The sequence below is a fragment of the Salvelinus sp. IW2-2015 genome, linkage group LG1 (assembly GCF_002910315.2).
Source record: "Salvelinus sp. IW2-2015 linkage group LG1, ASM291031v2, whole genome shotgun sequence".
NCBI lineage: Eukaryota > Metazoa > Chordata > Actinopteri > Salmoniformes > Salmonidae > Salvelinus > Salvelinus sp. IW2-2015.
In genome coordinates, this window is record NC_036838.1 from 48,645,833 (window position 1) to 48,668,430 (window position 22,598).

The 22,598-nt window shown below is 42.6% G+C and overlaps 2 protein-coding genes across 3 annotated transcripts in view; one reads left to right on the top strand and one right to left on the bottom strand.

Moving 5' to 3' along the window:
* Positions 1–10,062, bottom strand: part of LOC111968998 (zinc fingers and homeoboxes protein 3) — an 18,335-nt gene extending 8,273 nt beyond the window's left edge. For both annotated transcript variants that reach the window (XM_023994985.2, XM_070445443.1), the window contains exon 1: positions 9,801–10,062. The gene's annotated coding sequence lies outside the window, so the exon portion shown is untranslated. The remainder of the gene's footprint in view (positions 1–9,800) is intronic.
* Positions 10,063–10,226: 164 nt separating this feature from the next.
* On the top strand, positions 10,227–17,368 carry fam83d (family with sequence similarity 83 member D). The gene is made up of 4 exons (XM_023994996.2): positions 10,227–12,168; positions 14,537–14,704; positions 14,830–14,954; positions 15,164–17,368. The coding sequence occupies exons 1-4, from the start codon at positions 11,686–11,688 to the stop codon at positions 16,173–16,175; spliced, it is 1,788 nt and encodes a 595-aa protein (XP_023850764.1). The 5' UTR covers positions 10,227–11,685; the 3' UTR covers positions 16,176–17,368.
* The last annotated feature ends 5,230 nt before the right edge of the window (positions 17,369–22,598 follow it).

Genomic DNA, 22,598 nt, shown 5'->3' on the forward strand with positions numbered 1-22,598 from the left:
CTCTACGTTTCTTCCTAGGTTTTGGCCTTTCTAGGGATTTTCCTAGCCACCGTGCTTCTACACCTACATTGCTTGCTGTTTGGGGTTTTAGGCTGGGTTTCTGTACAGCACTTTGATATATCAGCTGATGTATGAAGGGCTATATAAATACATTTGATTTGATTTAGTGCCATGGTCCCTACAGTCTGATATTTCAGGGGGATCGTGGTTGGGTAGCCACCTAGCAATTTTATGAAGTTGGCTTTAGCTAGTCCAGATAGGTTCCCAACCTCATAACTACTTGCCAAGAAGCCATTTCAGGCTGTCAATCAAGTTAGAGTAGCTAGCTTGTCCAACTACCTTAGCTGGCATGCCTGCTGCAAGGTTGGTAGACTTTAGAAAAGCAATCAATAATGAAATGTAATGAATAAGTTTAGCAATCTTTTACCCAGAATTTTGCAGAGAAGCATATATATCAGTGGGGAGAACAAGTATTTGATACACTGCCGATTTTGCAGGTTTTCCTACTTACAAAGCATGTAGAGAGCTGTAATTTTTATCATAGGTACACTTCAACTGTGAGAGACGGAATCTAAAACAAAAATCCAGAAAATCACATTGTATGATTTTAAGTAATTAATTTGCATTTATTGCATGACATAAGTATTTGATCACCTACCAACCAGTAAAAATTCCGGCTCTCACAGACCTGTTAGTTTTTCTTTAAGAAGCCCTCCTGTTCTCCACTCATTACCTGTATTAACTGCACCTGTTTGAACTCGTTACCTGTATAAAAGACACCTGTCCACACACTCAATCAAACAGACTCCAACCTCTCCACAATGGCCAAGACCAGAGAGCTGTGTTAGGACATCAGGGATAAAATTGTAGACCTGCACAAGGCCGGGATGGGCTACAGGACAATAGGCAAGCAGCTTGGTGAGAAGCAACAACTGTTGGCGCAATTATTAGAAAATGGAAGAAGTTCAAGATGACGGTCAATCATCCTCGGTCTGGGGCTCCATGCAAGATCTCACCTCGTGGGGCATCAATGATCATGAGGAAGGTGAGGGATCAGCCCAGAACTACACAGCAGGACCTGGTCAATGACCTGAAGAGAGCTGGGACCACAGTCTCAAAGAAAACCATTAGTAACACACTACGCCGTCATGGATTAAAATCCTGCAGCGCACGCAAGGTCCCCCTGCTCAAGCCAACGCATGTCCAGGCCCGTCTGAAGTTTGCCAATGACCATCTGGATGATCCAGAGGAGGAATGGGAGAAGTCATGTGGTCTGATGAGACAAAAATAGAGCTTTTTGGTCTAAACTCCACTCGCCGTGTTTGGAGGAAGAAGAAGATGAGACAACCCCAAGAACACCATCCCAACCGTGAAGCATGGAGGTGGAAACATCATTCTTTGGGGATGCTTTTCGCAAAGGGGACAGGACAACTGCACCGTATTGAGGAGAGGATGGATGGGCCATGTATCGCGAGATCTTGACCAACAACCTCCTTCCCTCAGTAAGAGCATTGAAGATGGGTCGTGGCTGGGTCTTCCAGCATGACAACGACCCGAAACACACAGCCAGGGCAACTAAGGAGTGGCTCCGTAAAAGCATCTCAAGGTCCTGGAGTGGCCTAGCCAGTCTCCAGACCTGAACCCAATAGAAAATCTTTGGAGGGAGCCGAAAGTCCGTATTGCCCAGCGACAGCCCCGAAACCTGAAGGATCTGGAGAAGGTCTGTATGGAGGAGTGGGCCAAAATCCCTGCTGCAGTGTGTGCAAACCTGGTCAAGAACTACAGGAAACGTATGATTCTATGATCTCTGTAATTGCAAACTAAGGTTTCTGTACCAAATATTAAGTTCTGCTTTTCTGATGTATCAAATACTTATGTCATGCAATAAAATGCCAATTAATTACTTAAAAATCATACAATGTGATTTTCTGGATTTTTGTTTTAGATTCCTTCTCTCACAGTTGAAGTGTACCTATGATAAAAAATTACAGACCTCTACATGCTTTGTAAGTAGGAAAACCTGCAAAATCGTCAGTGTATCAAATACTTGTTCTCCCCACTGTATATATATATATACATACATGTTTTACATGTACGAACCACCAGTCGGGAGGATACAGACACCTCAATAAGTATGCATTGAATTAAGCATAATGATTATGGCTCTAGATTGCAGGAAAAAGCTATTTCAGGTGTTTGAAAAATGCTAAATTCTCCAACTTCCGGACCCGGGGGCCTATCCCCCTTCCAGACCAACCCCCAGCCATCCTCACGTACTTTGTGCCCCCTCAGATTTTTGGGGTGCATGCCTATCCATCCATGAATACCCCCTTTGTACTGTAAAACACTCACACATGACGTTCTTCACAATTGCTTAAAATGTCACATATGCACGCACACCCCTTAATGCAGTTTGAAACCTTTTCAGGACACAGGTCAGTGATTTCCGCTTATTCTGTTTTTACAGTTATGTAGCTAAATATCTCATAATGATTGTTTCTCTGGGCACTCTATCATATGCAACAACATTCTGAGCACAAAAACAGAATCGGAAAGTGAGAACACGAATCGGCTTCTCTTACTCGCTGCACTCTTGGTGAACCCTACCCTCCCCACACATATTTTTTCTCTCTCTCTATCTTTCTGTCTCTCCCTCTCTCTGACTCTCTTGCTGTGAATTTGTTGACGTGTGATGTGGTGTTGAAAACTGCCCTTGATTCATCTAGTTCTCACAGAGATATCATGATGCTTTGGTAGATAGACATGTGTAAGCTCTCTTTAGCGAATGTTCATCATCATCCTCATCAGTGCCGCTCTCAGTACTTAAAAGTATTTATTACAAGGAGTGTTATTACTTTATATATTACAATAGAGCCCGCTACTCAGTATGCAGAATGCGCACACTATTACGTTATTGAAATCTTAAGTCAAATGATTTACAGTCATCCACATTCTCTTGAACATGGCTACACTCCTAAAACAAAACAATATGTCTTCAGCCAGTGAAACTGAATGGAGTCACATGTATGCATTCACCATGGCCTGCTGGTCAGTAAATAAAAAAATGAACCTGTTCCAGAATTTAAAATCCCAAATGACTGCCCACAATACATGCTGATCCCAGATGGGCCGTGACGTCCTTTTTGTAACTGCCTCTTTATTTCTAATGACGGCTCCCTTTCAACAACAAAAAAAAAACACCCCAAAAAACTAGGTCACCAGCCTCTTATGCAGTAATCCCGGTTTGCTGCATCCAGACGTGGGCATTTGCTGTATGTTTAGCCAGCGGAGAGGTCATGATACAGCACACAATTAACCCTTGACAGCAGGTTTAGTGAGTGCATTCCATTGAGATGAAGGCTATAGCTCTCATGCGAGAGTCTGGTCTTCTCATGCTCATCTAATAAAATGTGATGCTATGGTTTTAGTATAGTGTGGACAGTGGACGGGCAGCCAATGAAGTTAAGTTACTGGTTATGATACCGTAGTTAAAGGAAAAATCCACTAAAAACAATGTTTTGGTGTGTTTTTCATTAGTCCACTGTTGATACTGTCCCAAAATGGCAGCCAAGCACGAGTGCTCAGTGTAGTATCCTTTTAGGACACGTGTGAGTTCGCTAATTCCATTCAAAAGTTTCCTAAAATAGCCGGTCTAGACTCCATCTCTTAATGACAAATAATATAAGAAAATTGTAAAAATATAAGAAAATTATGATGATCAGCATATGTGCGAGGAATGACAACAGGTGTCAGTTTTTTAGTTTCTTTCCTCTCGTTATCATTAATGGGGATGCAACTGAAGCAAACATAGCTCGATTGAATCTTGTTGGCTAATATTTTCAGTATCATTAATTCTCTCTCATTACGGAGTCTTCTCTAGCCACTATGAACAACATGATCTTGCATTGACTGCAGCAGGTTGTAACGGTGTTGTTTATTGTTGTTCTTAAAATTCAAACTATATATTGCGCAAAATTTGCAAGCACCACATGTTCCATAACATTGTCATGGAAAATATGAATGTTGTTTCCAACTACGAATCAGCAACTGCGCCATAAATCCGGCTCTATATTGAACGTTGAGATTGCCGAAAGCAAATGACAAGAGTGGCAAGGAGTAGAATGTTAGCTAAAAAGACCGGTAACCAGACTAAAAGAGACTGGTACTGATCCTGCGTTCAAAACAACTGGGAACCCGGAAATCTCCGACTTGGAATTCCAAATTCCAAGTCGGAAACTCAGGCATCTTTCTAGAGCTCTTGCTTTCCGACTTGAAGATCACTGAGGTCATGATTTGACCTTGATCTTTTCCAAGTTCCCAGTTGTCTTGAAAGCACCATCAGACTAGCCATGTGGAAAGTGACGAATGGTGCTTTCAAGACAACTGGGAACTCTGAAAAAAATTCAAGGTTGAATCATGACCTCAGTGATCTTCCGGTCAGAAAATCAGAGCTCTAGAAAGATGCCAGATTTTCCGACTTGAGGGGCTTCCCAAAATGTATAGTGGCACAGCCTTAGACCACTGCGCCACTAAAGATTCTGGGTTCGACTCCAGGCTCTGTCGCAGCCGACCGCGACCGGGAGATCCATGGGACGGTGCACAATTGGCCCAGCGTCATCTGGGTTAGGGGAGGGTTTGGCCGGCAGAGATGTACTTGTCCTATCGCGCACTAGCGACTCCTGTGGCGGGCCGGGCGCAGTGCACGCTGACACGGTCGCCAGGTGTACGGTGATTTTTCCGACACATTGGTGTGGCTGGCTTCCGGGTTAAGTGGGCATTGTGTCAAGAAGCATTGAGGCTTGGTTGGGTTGGGTTTCGGAGGACACACGGCTCTCGACCTTCGCCTCTCCCGAGTCCGTACGGGAGTTGCAGCAATGAGACAAGACTGTAACTACTAATTGGATACCACGAAATTGGGGAGAAAAAGGGGTAAGAAAATACAAAGGCCATGCCATTTAAAAAAAGACCATGTGATGGAAAATAATGTTATCTGAGCACTAATAGGTTATTTGATGTAGCCTGTGTGGATGTGGTCCAGGACAGGAGTACTGTGCTGAGCAATATCCTAGTGGCAAGACAGCCGTTGCCCTGGTATCTCTCCTCCTAAAACATCAAATTTCCTGCATGACAAACCAAAGACAGGCCAAAAGTTGAGCATGGGTACATAAAGAACCAGGTCACCTTTCAAAAGAATGGGGTGCATTATCTAGCGAGTAAGAGGTGCGATCAGACACAAGACAAGGGCTTCCCAGACAGGGACTGGAGCCAATGAATTGTGCACTTTGAAAAGAGGGGCCTCGTGTTTCAGCGCTGAAGGAGACGACTCAGACGAGCACCATCTCCTGGTGTGTCATATGTCCCGATACTGGCACTGGCTCTATGGCTGAGATTAAAAGAGTTTAATCTCCGTAGACCTGGGGAGTACTGATCTGAACTGAGGCAAAGTGACAGAGCTCTCAGACAAGCTCTTAGAACACCTCCGCTCACTCTTCACAAGCAAAGTCCTCGTATTACCTTGTGTGCTCAACTCAGCCAGCATGATTTAATTTCAAGAGACTACTTCATGTTTGGCTTTTTAGAATAAAATGTTAAGAAAAAATGTGGCTTCATATCTGAAGGGGTGTAAAGTGGTACACATTCAATAAAATAGCCCATAGGCACTCGCACTGTTGACATTTGCAAACAGATTGGTATTTGCAATGCCATGTCGCTGGTCACATGACTGAGGAGTGAGGGGACAGAAGAACGACATAGGGAAAGCAGACCCAGACAGACAGCTGGGTGATTATGACAGAGAAAGTGTTTTAGTATTCCACTTCCTCCAATACACGCACACAACACACACCCTTCTTGCCTGTTCTCTTCAACATCGTTTTACACCAAAGCTTTCAGAAATATTTCTCTTTAAACTCAACTGCCAGTAAACAGTCTGGTGGTGCTGCAATCACAAGGGCTGATGAGAAATCTTGGCTGTTTTATGACAACATTTGTTTTCCATATATTATCATTTCAGTGATCCATGGCTGTCTTGAAAGTCTGACAGCCTCAGCCTGCTTCCCTGGTTTTGAGTTGAAAATCAACAGAAACAGTGCCTGGCATAAGTGGGTGTGGGACAGACAAAACAGTTCCTGATAGACACACCTAAACAATAGGAAAAATCTGTTTAGGAGTACATCTTCTGCCAAATGTTCATTAAATAGATTAAAGTCATGTGAGTGGATCAACTGGACATCCAAATATAAGTCAAAAACAGATAGCAATTACTTCCCTGAACAAGGAAGATGTTGGGAACAATGGCGCCTCATTTATAAGAGAAAAGTGATCCAGCACTGGGAAACTTATTTAGACGACTGTCCGTCAACTTGCCATTGTTCAATTTCCTGCATGTCTGGGTGTCTATTATGATTTCTGTGACTAGTAATGTGTGTTTGACTGAATGGCTGCGACTTAGTTTGCACATCATAATTCAAGTGTATTCTCATGGGTTAGTGTTTGTATGTCCATAATATCCACATTAACTACAGAGTTGTAAGCTCCACTGTCACACCTTCAGCCAAGGATGTAAGTGGTTAACCCAGTGTATCCGTCTTCAGCATCTGGTCGTTTGTATGCCCCTTAATTCTGTGTTTGACTGTGTCTTCAGGGCGTGTGTGTGTGTCTGTCTGTTCTATGTATTTATGTGTGTACCAGTATATGACTAAGGGTGTGTGAACGTGTGAATGCCTGCTGAGAGACGCAGGTGTTGTCAACGTCTCCTCCTCGCCCCCCTTGCCTCCATGACTGCAGCCCGGTCCGCTGGGAGACCAGTCGGCGGTGCCACTCATGTGTTAACATTGCCATAGCAACCCCTCTCTTCTCCTTGCCCACCACACCACACACAGAGGAGTCTCTCGACTACACCCACCACACATCCAGACGCATTTACGCACACACACACATAAACACATAAATGACKACCTTTTATGCCAGGCAAAGGACAAAGTTAAGCCTCCTGCTGTGCCATCTTTGAAAATGCCAGTCTTGGCTTAGCTGTTCCGGACCATTGGGGTTGGGTGGGTCAGTGGTAAAGACACCTTCTCACAATGACAATACATAAATACCTGCTCGACTGCACAGTCCACTCTACTGATTAAGTGTTTGTGACAGTCCTTTCATAAAAGACAAATGAGGGATATATACATTGCAAAGGACATCCTGTCAGTGTTGTCTTGTAAAATTGGTACAGAGGTCTGAGGACTGAGTTATTGTAATACAGTATAATGTACACTGCCAAAGCATCTCTTGTTCTGTTCAAATGCATTTTCATGTCATCCACCACAATCTTATATTGTTCACCAAAGCCTTCCTCTATGGCCTGGCTGAATGACAGACCAAAAATGTGTGAAAAAATCCTGAGTAATGAGAGCCTATTTCTGTGTTTTTTTTATGAATAAATCTCCTTCAGTTCTGTATCTTGGACTCCATGCCATTGATATGGCAACTTAAAAAGAAAAAACGAAGAAAAATGGCGGCGTATCGCGCATTGTACTGTCCAACCTAAAATGGCTGACATCACAGCCTCTTGTAAGTGCCAGAGCTTGGCAAATGCCAGCTCCTGCTGACCAAACCTTTCTTGCACGGGACAGAGAAAGTGGCAGGGGCTCTCTCCTCTCTAGCCCCCAGTTTTTTTCTTCCACGAGTGCAGAGAAGTTTCTTTTGGTTGGAACTGAGCAAACATGCTGTCTCAGGGAGGCTTTCGATCGCTTTGTGCCTCGATACTCCTAAGACAAAAGCAATACCATACGATGAATAGGAGAGAATAAGAGCAAACCCATACAGAGTGGTATAGACTTTCAGACTAACAAAACAAAGCTCTCTAAGTAGTATGCTTATGGGACTGTTTTTGTGAGGAGGGGGAAGTATGCTGTTATCACGAATATGGTTGTTTGTACGGAACTGCTGGGAAATAGATCTGGTTGGCATTAGATAGCTGATTTTCCTCTCTGAACTCGAGGAATGTTATACACTCGATGTCAGCTAAAACTGCAAATCACGACCATATGACCTCCTTGATGGTGCTCTGGCAATGACTATACGGCACAGTGAAACCTAAGCCACAGACATGAAAATATTATCTGACTGGTGTCGATAGACATCAGAACATTTAATCCTCAAAGCGGTATATTCGTACAGTAACTAAGGAGTGGCATTCAATTATGTTTTTGTAGAGTGGGGTGGGCACTCTCTGCCCATTACACAGTGTCTGTGTATACAAACACTCTCTGTTATGGCCATAACCACAACTGTGAGCTGTTCCTAATTGCAGGGAGTCATGATAAAAGGCAATATGCCTGGCCTCATTAGAACAGTTCCGAGAAGGGAGATGGAAGAACGTTCCCAGGGATCCACAAAGGGAATTGACATTCCCCCAGTGTAACCGCCTAGAAGAGTGCAAACCTCTACACAGACACACTCACTGGACCAGGCTGAACCTAGCTAGCCTAGAGGAGCCAAGCTATGGGAGCTAGCTTGTCTAGCTTTGTATTAGTCAGTAAGGAGAGACGTCTGCCAAGCATAGTAGCAGAATGAGGCTCTTTTACGAACTTCATGCATCTATGTATTTTGAGGGGGCAATAATGGTCAAATTAGGTGTCTGCATATTCATTCTAGTTTAATAACCTTAAATGATATTTCATATACCACTGGTAGCATGACATGCTCCTTCAGTTCCAATGGGCATGATGCCCCTGGCTCATTGCATGTGCATGAATCACTCACACATTTCCCCTGATTAGAGGGTTGAATATTTAAACCAATAGTTTCCAGATGAATATTTTGTGCTGCTCATTCAAGAGGTAGAATACCATCTTATGGTCCAATATAAACTTGTAGGCATGATGGCCAGCTAAGAGACAACTAAAATTTGATTTTACAGGGTCAATTAATTGGCTACACATGAATAATGTGCGAGTCCTGTCTGTTTTAGTGAGATTGGAATCGTGAGGAAAAGTTTACAGTGTGCAATATCCTGACAGTTTGACACACATTAAAAAAGACAGATGAAAACATGATGACAGCTTCCAAAATGCAGTTGATTGTCGAGCTCTAAGCATCAACGCAACGCGGTAACAGGTGGTAAAACAAAACAATTGTTCAATACATAGGCTAAAACAACAATGTCTGCAATGAAACATCATACATTAGCCTACTGAACTGATTAATTGAAAGGATGGATTAACGTCGCTTTAAAATTCATAGATTAAAAAGGAAGACATTTTGGGTAGTAAATCCAGCCGGACGTCTGGGTCTAAATTAGACTACCAGACATCACATCCAATAAGATTATGTATTCGTTATATAAAAAGTCCTTAGAACTTGGATACTGAAATAGTCAGCACTGACTCGCTCAAAAAGCAGGGGAAATATTCAGCGTTGTGCAATAAATTAATCAGAAACGTCACATTGTAGCGTGCGAGAGGGCAAGTACAACGTTGAGTAGACTACATTCTTGAAACTGTAACAAAAAGTCAAGTTAACCCTTTCACTCCAGTAGCCTGTTGGCAAACATTGGCTCGGTGTTTGGGCTATTTGCGACTATCTTCAACTCATACTGTAACGTTAGAATGAAACATATTCCCAAAAATCCTAACTCGGCACCCCCCACCTACTGTCGCCATTTTATATATTGGCGACTTCATATATACTGCCTAGACTACAGCACCAGATACAATTCAATAGCCAGAATTGGAGTAAACTATCTGTGATTATACAAAAATAATTCGAGCTATTCTATTGTAGACTACAAGGAAAAGTGACCTTACCTTGATAGTTCGACCGGGGTAAAATGGAATACGACATTAATATAGAAATTAATAATATTAGATTAGCTCCGTTCGTTGCGCTTTGAGAGGAGGGGGGTGGGTCCTCTCCTCAGTTGAACCCGATCAACTGGCGTGAACCCGTCCGACAGTGACCACAGCAAGGTACATTACCTCTCCTCGCACACTGTATGGACAGAAAACAACTATGCTCGGCGGCAGGACGAGGTAGCCAAAAATTATACGGAGTGTATTTCCTATGAACACGTGATTCAGAGCGTCACCCAACATCCTAAACCCTTTCATCTAAATTTTGGAGAAGGGCGGGGGTTGGACGGTGAATGTATAGAGAGATACGCTCTAACGAAGCGAAAGTGTTGGACACGAACCACGGTCGGTCATAGTTTTGATGTCTTAATTAGCCTATGCCTGTTGAAAACTGAAGAGTGTATTTGAGAATTTGCCAAAGATGTGGCTTAATAATTTTGACGTCCTTTCCTATCAGAAAAGGTCTTACCTGCCACATAATGAAAGCAGTCTAGCCTAATGAATACCTATAGGCTACATAATAATTGGGTAACTCTGTTTTGCCAATTTAACGTGCGCCTCGTCTGTCTAACCACAGGAACGTTGAGAGTGAGATTGTCCCTGAATATCAAAAAGGCCTGCTCAGCGTAATGAATAGTGCGCGTAAAGGGCTGGATAGCTCTTGCCACAAATATGTCGCGCCGACGCGCCATATCCTATTTCTATTTACATTTTCCAGCTTTACTGACTCAAGCTTCATCGAGGGACAATCCATCTGAGGTCATAGCTAGCTAGCTTCACTGGTCCATTAAACAAATAAGGTATACCAAAGACTAGGCTCTTACTCCTTGGTTGGTTATACAGTACGTGTGCGTAAAAAGAAGGCACAATTTGTGGCAACATGGGGACATTGACTCCATGATTTGCATTGCCAGATGATAATTATTATTTTGATTGCCAACAACAATATGTTTAATCTTTTGAATTCAATTCAGGAATACATAGACCGTATCAATCACTTTAAATCATGCTGGGCTGGTGCTATTTTTAAATATTAGGAATCAATGTCATGATAAATCAGCCAATTAGACGTGTTATTTTATCATCATATGATATAGCTTATTTCAGACCAGGCCTATACCCAAAGGCCTACCGTGAACCTTCATCGTGTCTGTAAAAATGTACATGGTCTTACTCCTTGGTTATAGACTTGTGGTAAAAACAGAAGGTTCCAATATGTGGCATTGGGACATTGCGTCCATCATTTGAATTGCAAGGTTAATTATTCATTTTATTGCCAACTAAGTTACAKTGTTTAAACGTTTGAATTATTAGGCATAAACTACACATACATGATCTATACCACGATACCACAACTAACATAACTTGATAACACACATGATTAATGATTAAGTGGTCTCCTTTTTAAATATTAGGGACATAAATGTCACCAGTCAGATAAGTAGGCTTGTGCTTAGTTTTATAATCATATGATATAGCCTACTCCTTCCGTGATTTTTCGTAGTGTCAAAATGTACAGTAGTTCTACAGTAGGCTAGTCCGGGCATTTGAGGTCGTGACTTCAGAGTGGATACTGGATAGGGTTTGTTTGCCTCCAAATTCAAACTGCTGGCCAATGAGCGAGCGCTTATAGCGGAGTGACAGGTCTAAAGCGCAGGCTTGTGTACACGATTCTGGTTCCTAACTTTCGAGTAGCCAATGCCGACTACGGATGGGCTGGAACTGAGCAAATTGCAAAATACAAATTTGCTTCTTCTGGCTAGGCTACATTATATCACGCGTATCAGAGGGACACTGAATTGAATGGTTACTGTCTATTCTAAATAGTTCACCTAACGTTATGGCTCTATCGCAATGTTTGGAAGATTCACCTGTAAGGTGGCCGTCAAGAAAACAGGGAAATGATTTGAATGTAAAGGAGTTATACAACGAAAGGCACCGACTGGCGTTAGAGGAACTTATTTCAGGTGGAGTTGATTCGTTTTTGGGATTTCTAAGAAAAGAGAGAATTCCGAACTTTCTCTCGGATGACGAGATCAGACGCATTGGCCGTGCTGCGGTGGTTCCACGCTGTGTGTCCCTCCACGCAGAGGACGTGATTTTTGAACAGTCGGTAAACAGCTCCATGGACTGCTCCTCCGTCACTTACTTCCCCGAGGTCTCCGACGTGGAGCCACCACTGTTGGAAATCGGCTGGCCCGCCTTTACATCGGGCTCTTACCGAGGAGTCACTCGTGCTGTCGCCCACTTCCAACCCAGTTATGGAGAATGCATCTATAGTTGCAAGGAAGCTGCGAGAAGAATGATTCAAAGTGCCAAGGAGGTAAAACATTAACAAAACACTAAAATGGTCACCTAGGTGAGCACAGTAAAATCAACTAAATTGTTGAGCTTAGTCGGCTCTGTAGACTACAGTGTTTAATGTGTGCATTTATTTTATTTAACCTTTTATTTAACTAGGCAAGTCAGTTAAGAACAAATTCTTATTTACAATGACGGCCTTATTGATATAGATTGTTTCAGGACTAGGCCTATAGCCTATGGAAAGAACCATTTTGCTATTTTACTCAATTTTGTACACCTCAGATGTACAATTCAAACGATACCAGCCACGTATTGATTGTTTGATTTGAGTCAGTCAGTCAATCGGCTCCTGACCCTGGGTGTGTCTGTTTACTCAAACGTGACCATCCAAAGCATCCACTCAGTCACTGACTGATGGTATTCTAGGCCTTTATACAGTGCATTCGGAATGTATTCAGACGTTGACTTTTTACACATTTTCTTACGTTACGGCCTTATTCTAAAATCGATTACATTGCCCCCCCCCATCAATCTGCACTCAATACCCCATAATGACAAAGCAAAAACAGGTTTTTATATATATTTTTGAAATGTATAGAAAAGCAACAACTGAAATATTACATTTACATAAGTATTCAGACCCTTTACACAGTACTTTGTTAAAGCACCTTTGCAGCGATTACAGCCTTGAGTCTTGTTGGGTATGACGCTTGGCACACCTGTATTTGGGGAGTTTCTCCCATTCTTCTCTGCAGATCCTCTCAAGCTCCGTCAGGTTGGATGGGGAGTGTTGCTGCACAGCTATTTTCAGGTCTCTCCAGAGATGTTTTATCAGGTTCAAGTTTGGGCCACTCAAGGACATTCAGAGACTTGTCCCGAAGCCACTCCTGCGTTGTCTTGGCTGTGTGCTTAGGGTCATTGAGGTCCTGATCGCTCTGGAGCAGGTTTTCATCAAGGTTCTGTCTGTATTTTGCTCCGTTTAACTTTTCCTCCATCCCGACTAGTCTCCCAGTCCCTGCCGCTGAAAAACATCCCCACAGCATGATGCACCATAGGGATGGTGGCAGGTTTCCTCAAGATGTGACACTTGGCGTTCAGGCCAGAAAATCTTGTTTCTCATGGTCTGAGAGTCCTTTAGGTGCCTTTTGGCTAACTCCAAGCGTGTTGTAATATACCATTTACTGAGGAGTGACTTCAATCTGGCCACTCTACCATAAAGGCCTGATTGGTGGAGTGCTACACATATGGTTCTCCCATCTCAACAGAGGACCTCTAGGGTTCTGTTAGCTCAGTTTGGTCGGGGGGGGGGCAGCTCTAGGAAGAGTGGCAGTCTTTTCACTTTGTCATTATGGGGTATTGTCTGTAGATTGAGGGGAAAAATATTTAATCCATTTTAGAATAAGTCTGTAATGTAACGAAAAGGGGAAGCGGTCTGAATACTTTCCGAATACACTACATCTTTCTGAGGTCTGGATGAACCTTTATACTGTGATGCTCTTCTCAATACTCATATTTAAAGTACTGTTGCATTTTCTTATAATTCACAGATAGTCTTTTTGAAAACTATATCACCTAATGTGAGGAGCACAAGATACTTGAAAGGTCAGAGGAAAGAAAGACACCTGTTAGTCACATGTTCAAACTCAACACATTTCTGGACGTGTTTGGAACTGTCAGTTTAATGCAGTTTCCTTACCATCCTGATGAGTTATCGTTCCAGAATGGAGAGATTGATGAAAAGCTTCAACTCCAAGTCTGGTTCAGAGGAGCGCCTACAGTAATAGTACATTTAATGAATGTGTCTGAACATGCTTTTCACATGTAATAGTGTTGGTGTGCACTTTTCTTAATGCTTATCCTTGTGTGTCATCTGCCTCTGTGTGCAGGTGAGCTGTAGGTTGGTTTACAGCTAAGTGGGAGAAATCAGAGTTGAGTTACATCTTTGTATTTACAGGGAATTGAATTACTCTCTGCTTCAGGCCTTATAGTTGATCAGTTTCAGAATAACAATTTAGGAAATGCCCCAAATGGCCCTTGATCTGTAAGCTATTGAGTTATTGTTGATTGTCCAGATTGTCCATGTCATAGAAACACATTTGTTTGCAGTCCAAGCATTAAAGATGATTGCCATGGCAACATACCACAGTTGACTGCAGGGAGGCTCATCTAGATACACGACAGAGAGAGTGTGGCCAATAGAGGAGCCGGCTTAGTGTTTACTCCTTCTTAATGTTTGATTAAGACCTGGTTTGTGGGCACAAGCATGCATAAGAGCCCGTTTAGAGTGACCCTAAATAGTAAGGCAGAAGAGCAGCCTCTTTTAAATTGTAAACTGGGCCTATATCAATTGTGCTTTGACTAACAAATGATTTGATTTACCATTACAGGTGATCGCCATAGTGACAGACTCTCTGACAGACCTGGACATCTTTAAGGATCTCCAGGAGGCGTGCACACAGCGCAGAGTTCCAGTCTACATCCTGCTGGACTGGTCCTGTGTGCCGGCATTCCTCAAAATGTGCAACAACATCAATGTGCGCCTGGACGATCTTAAGGTATATGTTGTTATGACTCCACCTGTGTGTCATGTCTTATCGCCAATAAGCTGATATTTTATTACTGATTTAGAAGCATGATAATTCAGTATTTCATACTGTTTTTGTTTCATTCCTCAACAAAGCAAATGCGAGTGCGGACCATAACTGGTGGTACATACTTCATGAGGTCAGGGGCCAAGATTACTGGGAAGGTTCATGAACGGTTTATGTTGATTGATGGGAACAGAGTGACTACAGGCTCCTACAGGTAAAGACTTCTTGCTTTACTACCACATAATTATATGCAGTATAGCATTGAAAAATGTCCCATTTTTTTTACAAGACCCCCGAGCAAAAAGCCTATAAAACACTCAATACTTTCAACTTGTATGAACCTAGCTGCTGTAAGTGACTTTGCCATCCTTATTTGACTGATATGGGGTATACAACTGTAAAGCCCTTTGCTTACATTCTTAGGTTCAATTGGACTGATGGGAAACTAAACAGCAGCAACATGATCGAGTTGTCTGGTCAGATCACTGAGAACTTTGATGAGGAGTTCCGGATTCTTTACGCCCAGTCCATGCCTGTTATTACCAGGGGCCCAGCCAGTGCACGAAACAGTGGCATCTACGACCACCTCATCAAACACCCCGTCACCTCATCCCCTCAGCCGGCCAAAGAGAGGTCCCCAGTCAAGCCTGTCTGTCTGGAAGTATTGGGGAAAACTGCCTGTCTGACCAGCACACCCAGCCGGGCCCAGGCTGTGGCAGTGCCGCCCTCCAGAGAAATGACTGGGAAGAGCAGCCCGGTGTCGGCCTCCTCCACCATAGGGGAAGACTGGATGGAGCAGCAACACATGCAGGAGGTCCTGGCTGGAAGTGCCGCCCAGTGCCTGCCCACAGGTGACCCTGCCACTGTCACATCAGCAGTGGATGTGCAGGTCACACCCTCCGTCCCTACCTGCTGCCATGTCTCCACCCAGACCAGCTGCCCTGCGGTGGACCTTGGAGTGCAGACTGATCTGACTCAGTACACTAAGCACCTCTCCCCCAACAAGGCTATATTTACTCCCATTACCAGCACCACTACCCAGACCAACAACATTCAGAGTGAWGCTGCCTCCTCAGATTCTGTCTCTACCTCCCCCAGGCAGCACCTCGCCCCCCATGGGGTGGACCGTCGCCCTGCAATCCGTCACTGTACTGCACCCCCCGATGGGAACCTGAGGGAGTGCTTCCGCAAGCTGACCAAAGAGCGTCAGTATCACTACTCCACCATCCGCTCCAAGCTGGAGCACATGGTGACCATGCTGTCCCACCGCCGTGAGCTGGTGGACCTCACCAACATGGCCCTGGGGCCCGGGCTGCACAGAGCATGCAATGCCCAGAAAGAGCGGAGACAATGGCAGAGGCAGGGGCATAACCCTGACCTGCTGATGGACAGTGTGGGCATGGGCACATGGCCAAGGGCTAGATGTTTACACTAACAGGACTTACAGGGCTGCAGGGGCTTGAAGGTGGAGGGTGTTGTTGAAACCGCTCTGTGTTTCGTAGGTATACACTACTTGAAACAAATGGGTTTAAAGAGCAATATGAAATATGAGAATTAGTCTTCCTTAGTGTTTAGAATTTGAAAGTATGTGTCACTGTGTCTGTGTTGTGATGCAGCCTTCTTCCTATTTTTATTGTGAATCTCCCTTTTCTTTGACCCCTGTTTGAACATTTCTACTTTAGAAACTGATGTCAAATGGCAGTAGACAGGCGATGGATATACTGTCATTTGCCTTGACTATTTTTGCTACAAAATGTAATGTTTTTAAACGTAGACATTGTGCAGTAAGACACAATCTATATATAGTTTTGATGATAAAAAAATATATATATTGAAACAATAAGATTGTCCAAAGATTTATTTGAGAAATACTGTAATTGCAATTCATAAATTGATATTTGATGAACATTTTAGATGAGACATTTTGTCTGTAACTAACATTTTATTAATCAGCATTCTAACATGCAGTTTAACTTGTTAGATTCCAATTTTGATTAAATAACTCACGGACACTAGAGAAGCTTAACCAAGTTTAATTCTTCCCAAAGAGTCGTTACAGCTGTAATTCAGACCAAAACTTTTTTCACACAAGCACTGATATTTAACCCTTTCTCCTAGGCTGAGTCTCCTCTGCAACTGAACAGCCAATGCATTCCTGTTGCTAGACAGGACCTTAGTGATATCTGTTCTTCCTCACTTCATCTAACCTGACCTCTACCCCAAAGTGCTCACTCCTCCCCAACTCCAAGGCTGTCATGGTTATTGATACCAGACGGTGTCTCTTCTCCACCCAGAGGATCCCTGATGGCTAACAATAACATATCCTGACATAATTATACATCACCCTCTTTCCCTCAGTGACATTGTTAGGTTCTAAGCTCTCCACCCGTCTCCCCTACACATTCCCAAAGCCATCTCACTCCTACAGATAACCATTAACTTCTGATGTAAAAACCAGTCTCTATCATCCCGCAGATACCATACTTCTGATCTGTCATGTCTCTAGTACAGCAATGTTAAGTTTACCCAGAATCCAACAAACTAAATCTGAGTACTGAGAAAGCAGTTACGTGATATCAATTGATGTACTTTATTGCTGACACTTAAAATAAAGGAGTACTTTATGTATCTTTTTTCATCTATCACTTTTTTTATTACATGTACACTCTCCCAACCTCACAATGAGTACTTGGAACCAGTGACCGTGTGTCCTGAAGCCCAATGCTTAAACATGCTGATTGTTGTATTATGAGACGTGATCACTATGGAGATCTTCTTTAAATGAATGATAATGTTGAGGGCAATAGCTTTTTGAGTCTCATTCATAAGAATATTGTGTTTATATTGTTATGTTATTGAATAATTGGCTAATAACTATTGTATAACATTGTGCCACTTGCCTCAGTTTAACATCTGGGTATTTGTGGGCCACTTTGCAAGGGAAATCATCTCTCTTCACTCTGTAGCCTTTGCTTTACATGTGGTAGACGTTCATCTAGCCAATATTTTCATAGAATATGTCAAGGGAAGCTGAGCAGCAGCACAAATGGAGTAATACAATAACAATATACGCATTAGACTAATGTATTTCCGGTATGTGTTGGTTATCTCCTATGACATTATATGTAAGGCCTTGTACTATACTGCTATAGTTCATAGCGTCATCTGGGTTTGGCAAGAACATGTTGTTTTTCTCTCATCTGAGCACAAAGGTCCTTCGATGATCAAGCCAATGTCTTGGCTCCTTTGAAAAATGCCCTCATAAATGTGTTACTCAGTTTTGTGAGCAATATTAACCCAGAGGGGAGGGACACAGTGACTGGTAGTATAGATTAAACTTTGTCCCAAGTTTGAAGTCTGAAGTTAGGAGTCACTTCACTATAAACCAGTTTATTGATTGGAATGTCCCTTGGTATACCACATTTTTATAAAAAAATATTATTTGTAAATATTTTTTATATAGMTCATTCAATTGTACAAAAGGAAAACATTGGATGGTTACCTAGAAGTATGATAACACCCCCGCTGAAGGCCAGAGGTAGTAGTGCTTCATTATTGTGTGATCTGTAGCTAACATTATCACTTTAGGGCCACTGCCTCATAATTATAATCTCCATAAAATATGATCATATTATTGAAGTAATAACAATGAAAAATACATTAACAGAAACATGTTTTTTATTTTAATGACGTTATCAGAAGCCAGCAGGCTCAATTTATGTTCCCAAAATAAGGCAGGCATTTTACCAACTCTCTTTCAGACTTGTATATCCCCACAGAGCAGCATATTAGAACCCACTGTATTCATGTATTCTAGTAGTGCAACCTAAGGGAACTGATCTGTGAGTAAATGCACTGGTTGTATTGTGAGGTAAAATGAGATTCTAATTAAGTGCTGTAAGGCTGTTTCTACAAAGGTAGCCCAATTCTGATATTTTTTTCACTAATTAGTCTTGACCAATCCCATCAGGTCTTATCCCATCAGGTCTTTTCACATCAGCTCATTTTCAGAGCTGATCTGATTGGTCAAAAGACCAATTAGTGAAAAAGATCAGAATTGGGCTGCCTGTATAAACGCAGCCTAAGACAACAAGTGTGTTTGTAATGAAAGAAGCCACAGGGGTTCCATAACATAGCACTCTTTTTTTCTATTAGGTTTTTCACTCATTTGTAAATAGTGTGTGTCACAGGAGGCTGCTGAGGGGAGAACGGCACATAATAATAGCCGGAACGGAGCACACGGAATGGAATCAAAAACCTGGAAACCATGTGTTTGTATTTGATACCTTTCAACTAATTCCGCTCCAGTCATTACCACAAGCCCGTCCTCCCCAATTAAGGTGCCACCAACCTCCTGTCTGTGCATTTCCTGCTACACACAGCACTATTAATGAAATGTATATAATTTAGTGTATAGGTGGTAAGGGTAGGTAACAACACATCTGCCACGCTGATCCTCAACACGTGGGCCCCTCAGGGGTGCGTGCTCAGTCCCCTCCTGTACTCCCTGTTCACCCATGACTGCATGGCCAAGCCCGACGCCAACACCATCATTAAGTTTGCAGACGACACAACAGTGGTAGGCCTGATCACAGACAACAATGAGACAGCCTATAGGGAGGAGGTCAGAGACTTGGCAGTATGGTGCCAGGATAACAACCTCTCCCTCAACGTGATCAAGACAAAGGAGATGATCGTGAGCTACAGGAAAAGGAGGGCCGAACACGCCCTCATTCTCATCAACGGGCTGTAGTGGAGCAGGTTGAGAGCTTGAAGTTCCTTGGTGTCCACGTCACCAACAAACTATCATGGTCCAAACACACCAAGACAGTCGTGAAGAGGGCACGACAGCGCCTATTCCCTCTCAGGAGACTGAAAAGATTTGGCATGGGTCCTCAGACGTTCTACAGCTGCACCATCGAGGGCATCCTAACTGGTTGCATCACCACCTGGTATGGTAACTGTTCGGCCTCTGACCACAAGGCACTATAGTGGTACGGCCCAGTACATCACTGGGGCCAAGCTTCCTGCCATCCAGGACCTCTATACCAGGTGGTGTCAGTGGAAGGCCCTAAAAATTGCCAAAGACTCCAGCCACCCTAGTCATAGACTGCTCTCAATTCTACTACACGCCAAATGTTGCCAGAGCGCCAAGTCTAGGTCCAAAAGTATTTATTTTTTTACTTCAGTTTATTTGAGTAAATACTTTCTTAACACTTATTTTTCTTAAATGCATTGTTGGTTAAGGGCTTGTAAGCATTTCACTGTAAGGTCTACATGGCGTGTGACAAATACAATTTGATTTAATTTTTGATTTGATAATTGACAAACTTGTTTTCAGTTGCAAGTATATCCTATTTTCAGACACTGAAAGGCTTCTGCTATTAAAATATTGTATTTGTTTTCAGTAGTACATGGCACAAATTGGGGTACATGCTTTTGGACCCAACTAGTGGTTTTACATTATTAACTTGTGCTTTAACTACTTTGACAGGAAAGAAAGGCATGCAAAGATTGAGATTATCAGTAGGGTTTAAACTGGCTCTTGATGAGCAATTTTGGTACTGAAAACAAGTTTATTTACAGTTGACTGTCTCTTGTAGAAGTTCTACCATGTTCCGTCATAGCATTCATTAGGAACGACTATAATGATCTACTATAATTACTAAATTGCTAATAACTAAAACTAATGCTGAATGCTGTCTGAAACGGTAATGTATGGGGGGTAAAGGGATCTTCCTAATTATTCATTGCATCAACAGTACCATGTCTCTGCCACCAGAGAGAGCTGTAGCCTTGGTTATATCAACATGGCATATGGTGTGATCTATTGTGTCGGTCTTCAACTCCTCTGAGACTCGAGGACTTAACCATTTCATATCGTCTGTTTACCACAACAGTCCAGTTTCTCAAATCAATTGGAGGCTTGATATAGACAATGTACACAATTAGAGTCATTTGATGTCCTTTTCAGGTCATTTCTGTAATCCCAGGAGGGCAGAATGTTTCCTAAACCAAAAGCATGCTGGGTAAAGTCATCTTGGCTGTCATAGTGGCTGACAAAAGGTGTAACATTGTGTCCCGACACATATTGAATTAAAATGTAATTAGATTAGTAACTTAGAGTATGCCATTAGTGATTACCTTTAATTTGTCTGTTTTTAGAGCAACATCTGTATAATCACTTTTTTTCTATCTATAACTGAGGCAGACATGATGCATGCATTCCAGTCATACTAATGCTTTGTGCATTAACCTTTTTTTGGCTGATAGGTCACAGTTTTGAAATTCTTGTTTTATAGCTCAGATAAGGTGGACAGTGTTTGTGTCAGTGCTCGTGAGCGTGTGTTCACATGTGCTGGGGAATTCCTCTCACCTATAACATCAACAATGTAAATTCACACAGGAAATCTTGCTGAAATCTTTAGCAATAAGAAAAGTATTTGGCAAGGGGCACTTGCCCTTTACTTTTGTCAAGTATTTCCATACCAACCCCACCCTGTCCACCCCCCAACTGACCCCACCCTGTCCACCCCACACTGATCCCTTATTGAACAGCATAGACGGGGTGAGACGGACAGTAACAGCCACCTCCATTGATTATTGGATTTGTATCCATCACCCTGTGGATTTGTATTGGCTCCCTTGGTGCCTGGGTGCTGAGGTATTGACTGCTTCTATCTGTAGCCTAAGTCACACATTTGCAATGACATTCATTAGAGGGTGATTTGAAGAGCACACATAGCGAGGTAGGCACACTCATCCTCTGTGCAGTTTTACTCAAATTGTTTTAATACTAGTTTCAAATGTAGGGTTTATAATGCCAACATAAATGTTAAGGCAGTTTCTGGTCACCACAACTTTCTGGTTTGCCTAGTGTTTAATTAATGTGACAGATTGAAATGGCTTTCCTGATGCCTAAAGTAAACCTCTCAATTACACACACACACACACACACACACACACACACACACACACACACACACACTTCTCTCTGTTATCAGCCTGAATAACTTGGTCTAAGCATTTAATTTCAGAAGGCTACTAACTGTTAAAACACCCTGACATATAAACACTGATAAAAACCTGCTCAGTTGGCTGAATCCTGCTTTGTTTAACTGTCCCCTGTCACGATTAATCCTGTTTGTAATGCCATCTCTGCTTTGTTTTCCATGAGGGAGCGCAAGGGCGAGTCATTGCACTAGAGGGAGTGTTCTGCCTCGGGCTCCAAAACATAGATAATAAATGTTCAAGTCATTGGAAAATAAAGTGAGTCTAAAGCATGTAGTCAGGTTTAATGCTGTTGTTCTGTGGTTGTTTGGGTGGGTGAGTAAGATGGCAGGAATCATGGTTCAAATGCACGGAATTCTGTTACTTCCTTGCCTTCAAATGCTGATGACTCAGGCGGAGGGTATTGTTGATAGACTCTCTATGCTAACTGCATGCTCTGCATTTACACACTGTTCAACAACAGCATGACTGCTATTTTTAGACGAGTCCAGCTGCTCCCCTGCACCACCCTTTAACCAGCTATTCACCAATGATTTATAGGAAGAGTCCATGTGAAACAGTTGTAGTGTTGGGACACATGTTTGGTTTGTAAGAGCAGTGCCAGCTAAGATTGGTCAGGCCTCATTAATGGTGATACGTTTTAGAAAAGTGAATATGAAAACTATATATAGGCCTATACTTTACATATTTTCAAACTTACAACATTTAGTATTTTTATTTGTAATGTGTAAGTACCAGGAGAAATCCCTCAAAGTGACAACTGTTGTTATGTTGCTGTTGCCCTTGCTGTCGTGGAAGTGCTGGCTCCGGTTCTGCAGATACACACTTGCTGAGGTCAGACAGAGAA